We start from the raw sequence: 18,286 nt of genomic DNA on the forward strand, positions 1-18,286 counted from the left end.
TTACATTACATTCCTCATAAAGTCTGAGCATGAGGAATGAGTATAATGCATTTATAATGTTTGCATACCTACAAAATGTTTAACACCGAATCTGATGATCCGCTCCTTTTGTTCAAAGTTCAAAACATGTTTTCTAGTTACGTTATAATATTCAAATAAACTATACAGAATAAGCCATACAAAAGTATTATTCTTCGGTACTACAATAATATTAGACATTACAAAATATTGTATATACGATATAAGCGTATTACTTCCTATATAAAATACACAATAAGCCACATTCATGTAGCATATCTTTAAAATTTCCATGTTTCAAGTTTAAAATTTATATATTTCAGGATATTTTACACATGAATTTATGGATCTTATAAATATATGTTATAAAGAATTGCTATTTTTTGTGGTGGAAATAGTAAAGAAATTTACCGCTAAGAACATTTTTGCTTGCATATTTCAATTTGCTCAAGATTTACTTACTTTGTGTAATTGCTCTAGTGTTCTCTCTACTGTATAAGCTCTCTCCTAACATATTTCTGGCCGACATGCTGAAACTGTACTCCTTTTCTGGTTCCAGACCTGTTACAATGAAGACAGTGCTATTGGCAGGAAAGACGTCTGTATACTTCGGATCATTAGATCCTGTTACCTCGTATCGAATCCTAAACTGCTGAGGAAGGCCACTGCTATATCCAGGAGTCCAGCTGAGAACTACGCTGTCAGCTGATGTATTGACTATCCGGATATTGTAAGGTGGATCCGGAGGACCTGTTGAAGGAGCGGAATTTCAATTTTGGTTTTGATTCATGAACTAGTATCTAGTTTCTAGTTTCCTTATCATAGCTAAAATAATATGCAAGAGCCCTAGAATGAATACAAATAAAATAAAATAACACAGATATAATTGAAGCTTGTGTAAATTTATTCTTCGATTTAGAGATAGGAAATTTTGTAGACGTGTATTGCTGTGTTCAGTAAATGGTGTTGTGCTAGAAAGAATACGCATACAGTATCTGTGGCACTAAGTATTAAGAATTTCAAAGTTAAGGTAATACAGTTCTAATATGTTGGTACAGCTTGATGAAGTATTTTAAGTAAAACTTTACTATTTTAATGATGAAAAGGTACTGCAAATTTGTGAATTTTTCATCAACTCAAGAATATGAGCGTAAAAAATATCCAGTGATCATTCCAGGGCTGAAGAAAATAAGAAGACCCTTAAGACAACTAGTTCATTGGAAGATTTTCCACATAATCGAAGATCAGCAACTGTAGTTACAAACGCAAAAGAAAGAGGCATCCTGCCAGTTTCGCAATGTTTAGCTTGAAGTAATATTCTAATAATGATAGAAATCCTACGTTAAGTATCCCTATAAAAGATACGTTAAGTATCCTTCAGCGCTTTCATGAATTTAAAAATCTTGATTTTTTTTTATTTACTGCTGTTACATAGGAAGCATTTTCTAATGAACATATCTATAAATACAAATAAAACATATCAAATTGTTCAACTCTCTGTTCCCGGAACCGTATACATTTCTGTGTTATTGCTTCACTATGTATTACAAATTCACCGAGCTAAAACGTTTTAAAACATCCATTGACTTCTGAATAGCTCACCTTTTAGACCTGTGGTATACTTTAAGAGGGTAATAAATAGTAAGCATGATTTTTATATGCATTGTAAAGTACAATTTGAGTAATTTTTACAGACATAATTCGCAACTGGAACATAACTCGCAATACGTCGAGATACATTATAATTAACATTTTACTTTAATCAATTTAATTAGTCAGTAACAAGTTCAGGAAGTCCGATTTTTTAAGCATAAGGGAAGTAATAATTTAATCATTAGTTATTTTCTACTGTGATATACTAAAGATATAAAAATAATTCTAAGACGTTTTATTTATATCTTGGAAATTTGGCCCAAATTAAAAGACATCCAGGAGAGTTTCAAGTTTGTCTGAATCATAAGTGTGCATGCTAAATAATATTCCGGTTAAACTTTATTTGAAATTATTATATATCGATCTGTCTTCAGGAATAACTGTAATTATTTGCTCGATTCCATGACAAGAAAGGTAAATAATTATGGGTATGAGTGGGTAAGTGGGAAGGCAAGCCCTCACATTTTCACTCCGAATTTCATTTCGACTGTGGCAATGGACGTTGGCTAAAAATACCATGAATAGACCGGTGTTTTGAAGTTCCCTGAGTCTCTTCTTTTTAGCATTGGCTCGCACGCGTGAATGAAGGCTTGAAGACAAGTCTTATAACTTTTCATACCTATGAACAAGATCGACCAAGGACCGTTTTTCTAAAAAAATAGCAGTCCATTTTGTTCTCTCTTAGTCCTATAATATCCTGCAAGCATAACATTGAAATTTAACTGACTTTTGTGATGTTTCAAGATTTTACTTTTTTCGATGTCCTGTTGTTCTGCCACACAATTATCATTATGTGTTATGTGACTGGTGCTAACTAGATTTTTTGTGACCAAATACGTATCTAAAATTATACTACAACATTGATTTTTATGAGTAAATGCGTGTTTCACAGTTGAGGATATTATGCGTTCTTTTTTGGCACTATACATGCGTAAGCCGACATTTCTCTTTTATTCAATTTTATGTTATTAATGAAAATTTAATATTCTCTTCATTCAGAGTTATTTCTTCAGCACTGCAGAAAATAATAAAACTATGTATCTCTAAATAATTTGTAAGTTATGTAATTGTATTTTCAAGGCTATGTGATGATTAATTGCATTTTAAGATAAAGATTATTTAATGATTTATTTTCAAGATAAAGATTATTTAATGATTTATTTTCAAGATAAAGATTATTTAATGATCACGTGAAGGACAAATATTGTATGGTATCAATACTTCTATGGACAAATATTGTAAGTCACATGAAACTACAGAGGATCTGTACAGAAAGTCAAAATAAGATTAATTTAATTGTGCAAATAAATGTTGCGTGACCAAGTATTGTAATTTTTTTAATAACTTAATGTTAAAATTTGTAGCGCAACTGCTATAATTTCAATGACTTTTGCATTTTTTCACAGGTACCACAAATTGCAGATAATAAATCTTATGAAATCTATGACTTACATTATACGATAAAAGAACTCAATAAGAAGAAAATTTTACAGGGTAAGTACTTCACCTCTTCTCCTGAGCTTGACTTTAACATGGTCATGTCCTAGTTCATTCCGCGCTACACATGTATAATATCCAAAATCATTTGCTTGGAGGTGCTTTACGAAGAGAACACTCTCCCATGTCACATCATCTAGTTGAGCTGCCTGAGAGGCATATTTGCTACTACTGAAGTTATCACCAATGACGCCCCCATTGTAGGACCAGACGAAATTAATGGCTGGTGCACCTTCTGCTAAGCACACCAAACGAGCAGCTTCACCTTCCTCTCCTGCTACATCCACGAAGCTGTGAGGCAAGCGAACTTCAGGTTTAACTGAAAAATAAATGCTTAGATGTTAGAAAAGTACTGTATTTATTTAAAAGCAAGTATTAGAAGATTTCATGGCACACAAGGCACCAAAATGATGAGAACAGATGGCAAGGAAAAGAAATTATGGACTTTTTTTTAAATAATGAGAATTTGATTTGTAGGCTGCTTAAATCAGAAAGATTTAAGCACTTTGAGTGAATTTAACCCGATGACACTACATTCAATAATAGGTTCTGATGTCTTCACGTTTGTTGAAAAGACACGGAATAGTTGAAAAGCTCGGGAGACAGCTGTTGGGATTCATACTTTGACAAACACAACATCACTTACAGCAAAGCATTAGTACAGCTTATTGCTTGACCATGTATTAGCTTCTTTGCTTGGTTTTCTGCTAAGCTATTTAAATCCGTCAAGCGGAAGGGGAAATAGGTATCAACTAGAAAAAAAAAAAAAAAAAAAAAAAAAAAAAAAGCGCTTCTGAGAGGTATTTCAGAATAAAATGTTCGACCGAAATTTTAAAAGCTTTTTTCAAGTTATACAAATGCTTTCTCATGTCTCTCTTATGTCCAATTTTTTTTAATGTTAAAATCTTAACATTTTCCCCTTATCCTTTCTTTATATATATAAGCGGCTAAAGTGTGTGTCGTCGGGAGTTTATTGTTGCCACTCGGAAAAATGAGAGCGGAACTTCACGTTTTCGCAGTTTTTAATTAGTATCTCGGCCGATTAGAGTCGTACGATGATGAGAACGGTATCGATGGATTCGGAGAATGTTGTGGAATCAGAGGATACGCGTCTCGAATTTCAATTCGGCGCCGTTCCGTAGATATTGGAGGAAAAAGAATTTGGCACGTAGCCAAATCCCTCTAATAGGGAAATCCCAAGGAAGAAAGTCAAGAATGAATGATAAACGTAGGGGAAAAATTATTTTTTATTTAAAATCTCGGGTAATTAAAGTTCCAAGAAGACGCGAATGGTCAAAATGACGTGCCACGGACCTGCGAAATCCAACGGTGTGCTTCGCTCAGCCTAGGAGCCAGCCGTTTCGGAGAAGATGATGTTACTTCACCCCATATATATATATATATATATATATATATATATATGTGCGGCTAAAGTGTCTGTTTGTCGCTGATAGTTTATCGGTTACTTGCGTAACTGTACTAGCCAATGGGGTGAAGTTGCCACGGCACAGGGTTGCCGTTTCAATTGAGACGTAGGCAATTTCCTGTAAAACTTGCCTTTGCTATGACCATCAATAAGTCTCAGGGCCAAACGCTTAAGCGTGTTGGCACTTTTTTTTCCTGATCCTGACACGGTCAACTTTATGTTGCCTGTTCAAGAGTTCGTGAAAGAACGGACGTAAAATTAAAAATAATTTATGGTCCTCTGCAAGGCGAGCTTAAAAATGATGGAAAGATCTACACATGAAGTGTTGTGTACAAAGAGATCTTTGACATGTGAATTAACATTTCATTATTTAAATCACCTTTATTGATTGAGCTTGCGGTGGCTCTTAAGAAATGTACCGCTAGTGGTTTCCTTCATTGCACTCTACTTTAAGCAATTAAGCAAGTAGAAGGGGGACACCCCGGGGAAGCAAAGGGGCGTCCTCGCCGCCTGCCCTGGGTTTAAATTAGCAGGCACCTTTGCACAAATCATTTTAATTACAATTTATAATATCTAGAAGACCGGTCATTTCGTATGACCACCGGGCGTTCTAGTACATCATATCTATCCATCTTGTTTCATAAATAAATCTGCCCAAATCGCGCATACAGATTGCTACTGAGAGTCCTTAGATCATTATTAGTCGCTTACTTGTGGTTGAAATGTATTTTGATGAAGCCTGAATTATTTTACATCTATTCTTTAAAAGAAAATGTAGTTGAGTAGTCTCTTTCTTTCATAAAATCCCCTTAATTGACGGTTGAATTATATAATTCATAGAGGAATAGGGAATAAAATTCTTGCAAATCAGCGCGTGGGTAAACAAGTTTCAAAGCGTTTGTTCTTAATTCTGTACGAAATTATGAGATGTTAACTAATAAATAAACAGTTTATCGATCATTTCTTAACTCTAAAGAAATGAATAAGATTAGATTCGTTTTCATAGCTCTAAACGATGTATTTGTTGATAAAAAAGATGAGATTTGAAACATTCCATTTTAGAGACTACTTTACCAATCTGTATCTGTATTTGGTGGAAAAGTACCTAGGAACTTAAAATATAATTGTTTTAAAGAAAAGAAAAGTTAGGAAGACGAAAGCCTACACATCAGTAGTTTCTTTAATTTTTTGCAGCAATTAAATATTTGGTTATTAAGAAATAACATAAAAGTATAAGTCACTCGTGTTACCTCGCGAATCAATATATAGCAATATTGGAAATAACATTAGTATTGCTTAAAACGATATGTAAATATCGTGATTCTAGTTTTATATACACAGTAAAAAAACAATAATAATTCAAAAATGTTAAAGTTTGCGTAATTGAAAATGAGGAAGGAGAGAAATATAACATATGTAGGAAAAGTGGTACTTTTAAACTGCAAGTGCTACATGATGTGAATAATTTGAAGTCGAGGTTTGAAACTCTAGACGTGTACTGATTGAAGTAATTAAAGCTCTGCCATTACACGTTTTAATCTGAAAGGAATGTATTAAGAACTGAAAATTGCCAAAATATCTCATGAATATTTTCATACAATCTAAATTACTTATCTTCATACAGATTGGACGATATGTATTTATCTTATGTGTAAAGTAGTTACTTTTGTGGTATGTATTTACTTTTGTTTTACAATTTGCACTTCGCCGTTTTAATAGTTGCTATTTACTTGGATAATTTATTGACCAAAATGCATAAAATTTATTTTTGAAGTTGAATATTAACGAAAAGGGGTTTAATATTGATTATTTGATACAATAGCATACAATTTCTTCGTAGCTTTGCTTTTCGACAGTAGAGACGTTTACTTAAATTATAAAGCCGATTCAATAATCTCATATTATAACTTTCATTATTATTACCTTGTATTACTAACACCACTGTATTACCTACTTACATTATTTCTGCTTTTATTATGACTGTCCCTTGTATTACAACTTCTATTATAAGAGATAGCATTGGAATGGAAATTAAGTGGAAAAAATGCTAAATGATAAATGGTAATATTTTATTTGATATAACTTGTAGAGAAATTAGGTTATTTCGAAGCAAGACACATGAAAAATGAGCAATATCTTGGTCGGGAAATGATCCACGGATCTCTGGAATGCGCTACCAGCGTCCAGACCACCATACCATGAGGGCATGTCAAGAAGGCGGGAGAAACACCTTATAAACTGATAGATAAATTCTTTTAAAAAACTGATCGTACCAACAAATGCAATTGAGTAAAAAACTGAAAATAATTATATGGAAGAAAATCCCATTAATTGTTCAAGAGAATAATCTTACTTATTTATAATGATTAATGACATTCATGACAGCAAGGAAAAAATAAAAATAAACATAAAAACATTTTTGACTGAATCTGTGCCACGAGTTATTTTATATTCTGATCCCTGAAGCGCAATATATACATAGCGTTAATTCCTTAGCACTATGTATTATGTTCGAAATCAAACATTTAAGAGGCTATATAAACCAACCTCATGTTGAATTTTAAAACTTGATGTAGTGCATAACAAATGTTTAGATTTAACTCGTGAATAGTTGCAAATTATGGTCTAAAATATTGCCACTTTTTTAAAATATATAATTGTATCTTCCTTAACACAGATCGTTCAGCAAATTCTATTTAAATTTATGCATGTAGTTAAAAACATCATTGCTTCCCAAGGACTGATTGGATCTTAATAATATTGCAAGCTTAATTTTTGAAACACTGTTGACAAATGCTTCTTAAAGACGTCTTTCCGTGTGCCAAATAGCTCTCGCGTTTTTTAATTAATAAATTCAAAGTGATTTTGCAATCGCTTCAGTTCTCATTCCGGTGAGCCAGGTGGGAAACTGGTTATTTTGAGAAGGCATTAACGCTTAATTCATTTTTTGGTTTTTGAAAATTTAACGTGGATGGAAGAAAATGTTATTCTATTACGAGATCTGAGCTGAAATTAACAGAAAACGTACTATTCATTTAGCATTTTTTTAGTTCCCGACTTACATCATGATTAAGTAGTTAATTAGAATATAGATCTATGGAAGATGCTTCTCTGAAATCCTTAAATTCACTAAAAGTTTCATTTTAGGTAACATTTAGAAAATAAATATTTGATATTTCAAGAGACTAACACTACCTGTTCATAATGATTAATTCATAATGAAAAAGAAACATATTGAATAAATTATAGTACAGATGAAGACTATATAGCGCTCAAAAAAGGTAAAAATTCAGTTGGAGAAAAAATGCTAAAGTACGGCATGTTTATAAAAAATGAGTTAGAAACGAATAAGCTTTGGAAAAGAAATCTGAAAACCTCGTGTAAGAAGAGAAGAAGCTATTAATATTTTGACCAGAAGATGAAAGCAATTTATTTTACTGAAGAACATGAGCTGTTTAGCGCCAAAAGGAATTAATTGAGGTGTTCGACTTAGAAAATGGAACGTAATGACGGTCTTCTTAGAAAATAAAGAAATAGGTGGAAATGTTTAGGACAGAAAATTAAGAAGTGGATGGAATAATTTGGAAAGAGGAAAAATAGGTATATTTCGCAGCTTGTAGAGGTGCCATTCTATTAGGAATAAGGTAAGAATAAAACATTTGGGTGGTCAGTTTAGATAAGTCATAGATAAAGCAATGAGAAGCATTTTATGATAAAGTTATAACACGTTAAACTTGAAATTCTTTTCCCTTCTTGTTCAAATTATGCTTTTCTTGTACAGAATGTTTAAAAGAGATTTCACAGCGAAATATTTGGAAAATGACTACTTGCAAACCTACTGCTCCAGTTTGAAAATAAATAAAAAATAGCGATTTAAAAAAATTTTGAAGAACGACCACCGTCGCGATTTCTTGTTAAGAACTCTGTAATTAGCTAAAAAATCAGCATCAGTTAAAGAGCATTATCAGTTACAGTACAAGCAACCATCAGTTAAAAATGAAACTTAATTTTTATTAGTTGTATAGAAAAAACGTAAACAGAATTTTTTTTTATGATAGCTGAAATAATCAAACCCAAGATATGCGTCTCCATACAATCAAAATAACGCAAAATATCACTTATTAAATTTTTTAGGAAAAGTGTACAAACATTGTTCATGACAACTACTCATATTCAGATTTCTAAGACTCCTCTTATATCAGAAAAACTAATTTAGTAATTTGGGTTTTAAACTCCCCTTTGTAGAAATATTTATTACTATGACAGTTTTTATATGACCCTTCAGAGTATTGCCTTCTGCTATGTTGTTATTGGGTGTGAATGGGCTAAAATCTTTACCTTGATGAAGTTCAAGGTAAATTCAGCAAGTTATCGAACTTGTTTTAAAAGCTATTTATTAATAAAATGGCAACTTAAAATTTGTATTTTCTTTACAGAAAACGAAATTAAAATTTCAGCTTTCCATACTTTTACTAAAAACGTCATATGAATAAATTTTCGAAATCTGAAAACGTATATCGTTCAAGAGATTTCATATGGAAGTTTATGTACACACTGAAATTTAATCCCATATTTGTAAAAAACACAGAAATACGAAATTAAACGTAAATAATAATTTTATACATAGTATATATTAACAAAATAAAAACAGCTAATATCTAAATTTAACTTGACCGCGAACAGTCTTAATATAAATAAGTTGCAGCTCTCCACTTGAAGTTAAGTATATTCATGTATGTTTGCCATATAGGTTGCAGTCTAAAGGTCGACGCCAAACAGTCAAGTTATTAAAGGGTGAGATGACATGGTCTGGCAACTGAAAATGTAACTTGACATCACAAAAGTCTTAACGACTCGACAAGGGTTTGAGGAATCTAGCGATCTGAAACGTGTGTTTCACTAAAGCTTCTTGATTTTAGGGAATCATCGGCTAATAATTCTGCAGCTCCTGGTATAACGCCTCCTCAAAACGAATCAAAGAACTTAAAGTACAATAAAAGAATGAAAAGTCGGTGACTAATTAAATTTTCGAAATTTAGCAGACAGAGCAATTATACAGAATGCTCTGAAACTCTCAATTTGCAGAGGGGACTCATTGTTGGTAAGTACGAATTTGGTCTTCGCACATTTAAAACAATTAACTATACTAAAACTTCTAAAAACTCTTAAGTTTATTCAGTATTGCTTCTACGTGTTTATGATTTACTTGAGTGTTAATTTTTGTTTATATTATTAGCAATACTATTAATGGTTATTCAGCCTTTTTGTAGATTATAAAAAATATAGATAAACATTGTTTACTTTAATGGTTATCAGCTAGGATAGGCAACCCAATACGCAACCAAATCTGCAATCGCTATGATGATTATTCTAAATTTGAAAAATTAATTTTATTAATAAAATTTAATAAATTACAATAATCAATGACATTTCGTAAATCAAGGTAAATTAATAAATTACTAATGCTAAATCAAATATAAAACTAATTTAGAAACACGTTTTATAGCCATTATTTTTCGCAGGACATTCATGGCTCAGTTGAGAACGTTGACCTCGAAAAGCATTTATACCCGCCAGTTTCATAATTTACTTATATTGCCTGAAATATAATATTTCTGATGGTTTAGTGCCCACAGCGCAACGTGCGATATTTAATTATATTAGCCAGAACTATGTCATACTCGAGAGTAACTTTAGAAAGACTAAGAAAATGAGAAGCTGTTTCATGTCTTCTCGTCAGATCGTGTTAGGATTAACCACCTTTCTGATACTTTTGGACATGTGCCAGGAAAATACACAAGCTGTTAAATGAACTCCGCTTATTCATTTGGAGTCCAGCCAGAGAAGAATGTGAATGCTTTTGATAGTCGTAGACTGCAATGCACTAAAAGCTAAGCTTCCGAGATTAAAAATGCAACCCCGTGTGGAGCAGGGGACTTTATTAATGCACTTGCAGGATTAAGAGGACACGCAGAATAATAAGTTAACTAATTTTCGCTTCGCTTGCCGTTCTGCATTTAGATTTAAATGGAGTCCTTTGTTTGCGCTTACGCGTCTTAATGATACCAATAAAACCATCCTTACAGAATGTCAAGAAATTTATAAAAAGGAATCTAAAGAGCAGTTAGCTATAAAACACTATTGTAATCTGATATAAATGGCTGGGGATCGATTTCGGTTTTTATATTACAGATTCCATCGTCACATTAGAGAATTTATGAAGTTAATAAATCCCGAGATCTTTAGTCTTTTGTGTTGTGTACTACGATCGTTATGTTAAATTTAACATCCTATTTGCGTAAGCAAAAAAACTTTAGAAAAATGATCGTAAACCTATTACAAAATTTTTCGCTAACTTTATTTCTCTGTTTGCTCATTGAATCAAAAACTGAAATTAATAGCTGGCATCCTTCCAACAATCCAAATTCTTTTGAAATTTTTCACTTCAATGTCTTCGTAATGAGAATACAATAATGCATGAAAGTGTTTTTAAATTTTATACAGATGTTTTTTTAGTTCTGGAATTTTCTCTTATATCTTTATTTAATGATCAAACTAATAGGTGACAGATTTTTCTTTTACATATCAACACGCAGACAAAAAATACTAAATAATCTTCGAAGCAAAGACTTTTCAAATTTAATAGCTTAATTTCATGAAGTTTGGTGAGTTTTCAAAATTACGTAGATTTCTTTTATTTCTTGTTCTGTTACTAATAATGATGGAATCTTAAATCGAAAGATTTAATCCTTCATTGTTACTTGCCCCAAGGATTTTAGGTGATGATGAGATCGGATTTCTAAATAAATAAAAATTTAAAAGAACTGAAAGGCAACTTAGACCGTTCTATTAATCGAAGACTTTAAAATAATAATAATAGTAACAATAATAATAAAAATTGGATAGCTTCAGATTTTATATTACGCCCAAAAAGACATTTTTAAACATTTTGTGTGTTAACTTTATTTATTCAATATCATATTTTTCGTACTTAAACCGCATAAAATTCAGTTCAACGGTAATATCATAAAATATTTAAAAATATAACACATTTAGAATTTCCGATAGACAGCCTCATGCGCTGGAGATAAATTTTTTTTTTTTTTTTTTTTTTCGTGCAGCGTTGTCATTGGTTGCTTTGAAGTCATTGAGTTTGTTGATCAAAAATTCGTTAAAGGTTTACAAAATATGAAATAGATAATAAAACAAATTCCAAATTCGGGCTTCCAGTTGCTCATGTTCGGTTGGAGGATTACGTTATTCAAAATTTAATGGCTCTAGGTACAGTCGTTTTTTCACATCGCGAAAAACATACATAGATTCAGGCAGATTCTTCACTGTTTAATTTCTTTAAATATGCTACAGGGCGATAATATTTGGTAGCAACATTGATTTAAATTTGAAAAGTGATTCGCCGTTTATAGTGAAACGCCACAAAATGCCGTTTTGAAGCTATTAGCCCTTCTCGGCTACCGTCTTTTTGGGCTAAAAGGCTGTATTTATGTGTAATCGCTACGCTGATTCGGACGAAAGGTTTTCCTATTTTCAAAGTTGGTATGTTTCCTTTTTCCGGTATTCTGTGGATTAAAAGAGTTAAATAAAATACATAAAAGGACTTCTCAAGTTGTGATTTTAGTTAAATGCCCTAAAAATAAAAAATTTCTAGCAATCATAATATTCTTAATCATATGCCACTAAAAATGAGAATTCACAGGGCTGTAATCTTCCAGTCTTACTTGACGAAGTTCCAGCAAATGTGAGACGCAACATGTGATTCCAACATGATGGGGCGCCTGCTTATTTTAAACTGGTTGTTCGTAGACATTTGAACAGATCATACCCCCATCGATGAACTGCAGCTGGTGGGCAGGTTCCCTGGCTTACATGCTCATCTGATTTATCCAGCCTTGATTTTTCTCAATGTGGCGAGCAGTGTCAAAAGATATCGTGTATCACGACCATGTGGAGTCTTGTCTGAAATGGATCTTGTGGCAAGACTCATTTGCGCTGCTGCTACAATCAAAGAAACTCCGGTTGTGTTCGACCGTGTCCGGCAATAATCGTTCCGTCGGGTGGCAGGCATGCTTGGCGTCTGGAGATAGAAACTTCCAGCATCTATATTAACATTCCAGGTGTATTCATCTCGTACGCCATTTGAACTCTTGGTGTCCAATAAATGTTTCGAATTAATCACTCTGTCGTGTTCTTCCCGATCTTCTACTTCCGCTTACTTCTGATTTTTTTCATTCATGGGTTGCTATGCAGTTCTCAATCTTTATGCTGTGTCCTACTTCTCCTAAAAGCTTGCCGCTTTAGTTTTGAGACACCCTATATTTATTATGGTGTCTAGATCAAAAACATAAGGATAAACTCAATCCTTTTAAGTTTTTATCTGAAATACCATATATTGCGCCAGTTAAAACACGTTTTAATCATAATATTACGGTTTTTGTATTAAGTTAGCTGTTTTTAAACAGAATTAATTAAAATTCTTTTATATTACCGCGAATTCGCTACAGTAAACAGCAACAGTTTTCTAAACAACTCATAAAACAACTGCTAAACAACTGAACTGAGAGGTTTTCCTCCCGATTTTAATAAGTTTTTTAAATGCATCAGAAACTTCTTGTATTTTCTCGATATTAAAAGAGTGCAGTTACTAGATATCTATTTATTAAATGCGCGTGCTCCTGTATTTTTTAATTTTTCCGGCGTAGCTTTCTCTTTAAACAAGTCTCGTGATGCATTTCCGACCCTCACAGGCATCACAAGATCGGCAGCTCTTTTGCACGTCATCCTCTAGCTTTTGCTAAATCAATACAAAAACCGTAACAATAATTTAAAAAATTAACTTGAATATTTATTTTGAATTGAATTAAGTAACACATCCGTTTAATTTTTATGGTTTACTATAATAAGAAAGAGAAGCGCCATTACTCGTGGTTCATAACTTAAAATCTTTTCAGTTTTTTCTTCTAAGTTTATGTGAAGAATCATGAATTATGAATCAAATTTTCTCCAGTGTCTGTTGTTCTTTCAATATGCGTGAAATAAAATTAGCTGATAATTATATTTTCCATCATATAAGTTAAACATCGCACACGTTTCCACTTATGGCCTTTAATGTTAGTTATTTTAATGGTTTTTCAATTAGCGCGCATGTACAGAAATGTTGTTACTAATGAGATGGGAACGGTTTTGCAGACTTCGAAGCACTTTTTTACTGCCATTACTATACAGGTGAGATATAATTTTGTTGACTAAATAATTCAGCATCTAAATTTTCGATTATTTTCTCGGCTGTAATAAATAACGTAAATTTAAAATTTAGTAGATTAAAAGACAAACAGTACAATTTGGATCGTAAATAGTATTCTAGTGAAACGATGACTGCAAAGAATTTGATTATGAATTTAAATTGGTTATTTGCTCAAAAAATTCTGTATTTTAAACTCAATCAATGAAAAGTTTTATTTTCAAGTTAAGTGGGATAAGTGGAATAATAACTACAATAGAAAATAAACGTAAAATATTCAGTTAAGTTTCAAATAAATATACCGTCTTCTAAGCTGGAAGTAAAAAACACAAACGATAATTTAAATTTAACATTATTTATATACTTTAATTACATAGGAAGTATTTTATCACTGTACCACTCTTCGTGTTGCGTGCTTTTAATTTACTAAATACATAAAAGGTCATTATTCTTCATGGGAAAAGAATTCATGCTTTTGATGGGCAGAAAATAAAATGCATCTCTTTCTGCGAAATTAAACTGCAGATGTTTAATAGGAAAAACAAAATCTCTTTTCGTTATTTCATTGTGATAAGCACAACAAAGAACAATATTTGAATCGAAACAAAAGGAACTCTCCAAGAGAAAGGAAGCGTTATTTGTTAAGAATTTCATTTTCTCCATAAAATGAACCGTCTTGTGACAGGGAAAATGGGATATGTCGAAGAGAAAACCATAAAACTCAGTTCAAAAGCAATATTGCAAAATAGTTTTAAATTGAGCATATCTTTCAAACTTCCGATTGCGCAGTCTCGCGCGCTGGAGATAAAAATGCTTTTTCTGTACGGTGTTGCCATTGCTCGCTTTGAAATCCTTGAGTTTGTTAATCAAAAATTCATTAAAGTTTTACAAAATGTGAACTGGATAATAAATGGAATTCCATATTTCAAATTTGGGCTTCCACATGCCTATATTAGCAGTAGGATTACGTCATTCAAAATTCGACGGCTCTATGCACCATTGTTTTATCACAATACAGAAATTTACATGCATTTATGCAGATTTTTCATTATTTAATTTCTTCAAATATAATGCAGGACTCTAACATTTGGTGAACTCTAACATATGGTGAACCAACCCAAAATCGCAAAACGAAAACAATGGTCCTTCAGGCACAAAGCCCCTTTAGACCTAAAGAAAAGAGCATTATTGACAAAAATCTCTTTGTATGTAATTAAAGTCATTCATGTAGCTTTTTTTTTTTTTTTTCCAAAATAGTGATGGTGGTACTTTTTTAATGGTACTTTAAAGCGAATAGCTCACCTGCAGGACTGCTTTTGACATATGATTCAAAATTTGCCCTTTTTGTTTTGTTTAATATCTCACTGCACTACGAGCTTCAGACATTATCACAGCATGATACTTCCTTATAAAGTTTTGTGATAGTGAGAGATAAGAAATAATGCTGCTGCTAAAATGCACTTTTTATTTATTTCCAAATGCGAGTGAATAATAATAATAATGGAATTAGTGGGCAGGTATACCAAGACTGAACCTCACACTATCAACAGAATCCAAATGTTCATCAGGAATTCCTTTTTAATGCAGACGTTAAATTAAAAAAGACTTTTTTTTAAAAAAAAATTCAGGAATTTGAGGATTTGGAATAATTTTCTTCTCTCGCATTGCCAGTTCTCTTTTTTAAGATAAAAACATAACTTCAGTTTTTTTTTTTTTTTTTGGATTAAACTGCATGCAAAATGAAATTCACATGATTAAATTCCTTCGTAAAATATTCAGATAAGGGACAAAATATTAAACTTTTGAAGATGTTCTTTGTATGAGAAATAATATTTTCAGTCTTTTTCATCTTGTATGTTTAAATGCTATTTGTTTTCTGCTTCAGACTACCTAATCTGATTTTATTCGTTTTTATAGTCAAAAGTTTTACAGTTACATAAGAACAAAAGCGTTTACGAATGAAAATTTCTTAAGATTTCCAGGTCTCATATAAGTTGAAGCCAAACAAAAACTTCTTTTGAAAGGTATAAAAATTCTGAAATAAAACCTTGGCGCAGAGTACAAAATTTGTGAACGAAAATTTTGCTTAAGAAAGTAAACTTTGAAGTTATTCAAAGTTGAGTTTTAAATTATAAAAATAAACCATATGTAATGGATGAGCTTTCTAAACTTATTTTGGTACTTACGTAATATCGCAACCAGGTTGGCGCGATTTGTAAGTTTGAGTAAAAAAGTATGTGTGTGTGTGATTATGGCAAAGCCTCGAGGGTTATCTGCCTAAGGGGAGGGATGCCTTCGTGGAGGACTTTTTAAGGGAAACTGGCTCGTATACACGTTACACATGGGGAAAACCACGAAAACGCCCATGCAGCCAGCCCGTTCGCGGGATTCGAACCTCGGACCGAACTACCAGTGTTCAGCGACTTTACCGCTCGGCCGCTGGTGGCGGTATAGTATGAATAGAAAGAAAATGAACATTTATTAATTACAGATAATTTTTAATACAATTTTTTATATTATTTTGTTTTAAAATATAAAATAGCAATTAAACCCTTCCGGTTTCGAATTTGAACAAGTTGCAGAATTATTTTTTCGGCGGAAATCTTTTGGCTATTGCTTTTAGCACTGATTGAAAACCGTCTTCCCCATTAACAGCTTGGCGCCATATAAATTCGATAAGGTATGAGTAAAGATGATGACGGGCTGTTCCTCTCTGTTTTTTGTTGCGTCATTTGGCTGAGCCCCACATGCGCTCTACATGTTGTGTGTGAAAGCCCGTGTTGGGATCCACAAAGTTATATTTGTGATTAACAGTTCCATGCAGAAATCCAGCATTTTCGAACTCACTTGTATTGTATCCTTTCCAGCAATCAGAATAAATGATGCTTCCTTCCTTGATATTTTCGCAAATTTTTTCCATGAGGCTCTTCTGTTAGGTACAGTAACCAAAAAAGTCTCTTTCTTTTCTCGGCAAATTCCACCGAAAACCCATTGCTGTGGTAGTACACGCCCAGTGTTATTTTTTCTTTTTACAAATAAATTCTTTTTACAAATCTACGTATAACACGTAGGGTTGCCGTAAGTAGGGTCGCCAAATTTGGCGATTTATGCGAATTTTGGCCTGGTTGCGTTAATACGTAAGTACCCTTATTTTAAGTTAGAAAAGAAATTCTTATATTTCTCATGATATTTTCAATACTTTGGAAATTTTGTACTGTTGGTGGTGATCCAAATATGAGATAATTCATATAGATTGATAAAATCTATATCTCTCATCTATCTCCAACAATGTCTTCAGCAGTTGAATCGTTGTCAACATCAATTTACATACTGGAATTGTCTTCAACAACAAAGTATTTATCGAAATATTATTGAAAAATTTTGGGATTACGACCATAAAATTATTTTCTCCTAAGCAAGCAAATGGTTTATTTTGAGATCAGTAACTGGGAATAACGAATATAATTTTGATATTCATAATGTAAGATTTTAAGTTCTTTCCACTGTGTCTTTAATATTACAGATCTTTCATTCAGTATGTTTTGATCTAACGAGATCAAAAAAGAAAGCTTCCCTTACCGGGACATGAAACATTCCGAATATTTCTCGCTTTAATTAGGATTAGGATCACTTATTGGTTTGTTTAAAAAAACATGGAAAAAATCTGTATTATTTCTCCACCATAAGCTTAAACTGCTGCTCCTGAAAATAAATAAACGTAGGAACTAAAAGTGATTTTTATCTAAACGTCTGGATCCATGTACTCGTATTTTGGCGTTATTTCTAAACTAAATCCGAATCAGCACAAACCTTTCAATATGTATTTCACTCACATTTTCCGTATTCTGTCTGTTTTACCGCCTGATTTAGGGTAAAATTTTTAAAAACCTGCATGGCCAAAATTTTAACATGTTCAACTACTATGACTATCTACACAAGGAATAATTATGAGTAGGAAGTATTCTTGAAAAATCAGTGAAAAAAGTAAAAAATATATAAAAGATAGAGGAGTAGCTATCAGGGCTACTAGAACGATATATGAAAAAATTAAGCGATAACTTAATCTGGAAGTGACCCTTAAGTGTTCTAGTACATGTTTAAAAATGAAACTTTTAGAAATAGGATATATAAATTCTCGAATCTTGGTGCATTTTACTCATTTCTGATCTTTCGATTCCTACCCGGAAGATTATAAAATGTTTTAAATAAGATCTTGGGAAAGATTACCTTTACAGACGTTCTTAAGAAACTTTCATTAAAAAAGGAATATGACTACGACATTTTGAAAGGCTTGAATCACCAGTATCTCTTCTTTTCGGGCACGAGTAACTCTTTTAATTTTCTAGAGAGAAAGACGCGTTCCCTGATGTTTATTTGTTTTGAGTTTTGGAATAATCCTCTCTCCTTAACACCTATTTTGGTTTTAGAAGATTCAG

The 18,286-nt window shown here is 32.3% G+C and overlaps 1 protein-coding gene across 1 annotated transcript in view; it reads right to left on the reverse strand.

The window, feature by feature from the left end:
* LOC118197468 (nephrin-like) overlaps window positions 1-18,286 on the reverse strand; it is a 584,671-nt gene that overhangs the window by 57,680 nt on the left and 508,705 nt on the right. Inside the window, exons 16-17 of the mRNA XM_085822985.1 lie at window positions 3,179-3,487; window positions 481-768 (exon numbers count right to left, since the gene is read on the reverse strand). Coding sequence (XP_085679111.1) covers window positions 481-768; window positions 3,179-3,487 — 597 coding nt within the window. The remainder of the gene's footprint in view (window positions 1-480; window positions 769-3,178; window positions 3,488-18,286) is intronic.

Source organism: Stegodyphus dumicola, chromosome 8 (assembly GCF_044657685.1).
Source record: "Stegodyphus dumicola isolate Sdum_Otavi_A_Nest chromosome 8, ASM4465768v1".
NCBI classification, from domain to species: domain Eukaryota; kingdom Metazoa; phylum Arthropoda; class Arachnida; order Araneae; family Eresidae; genus Stegodyphus; species Stegodyphus dumicola.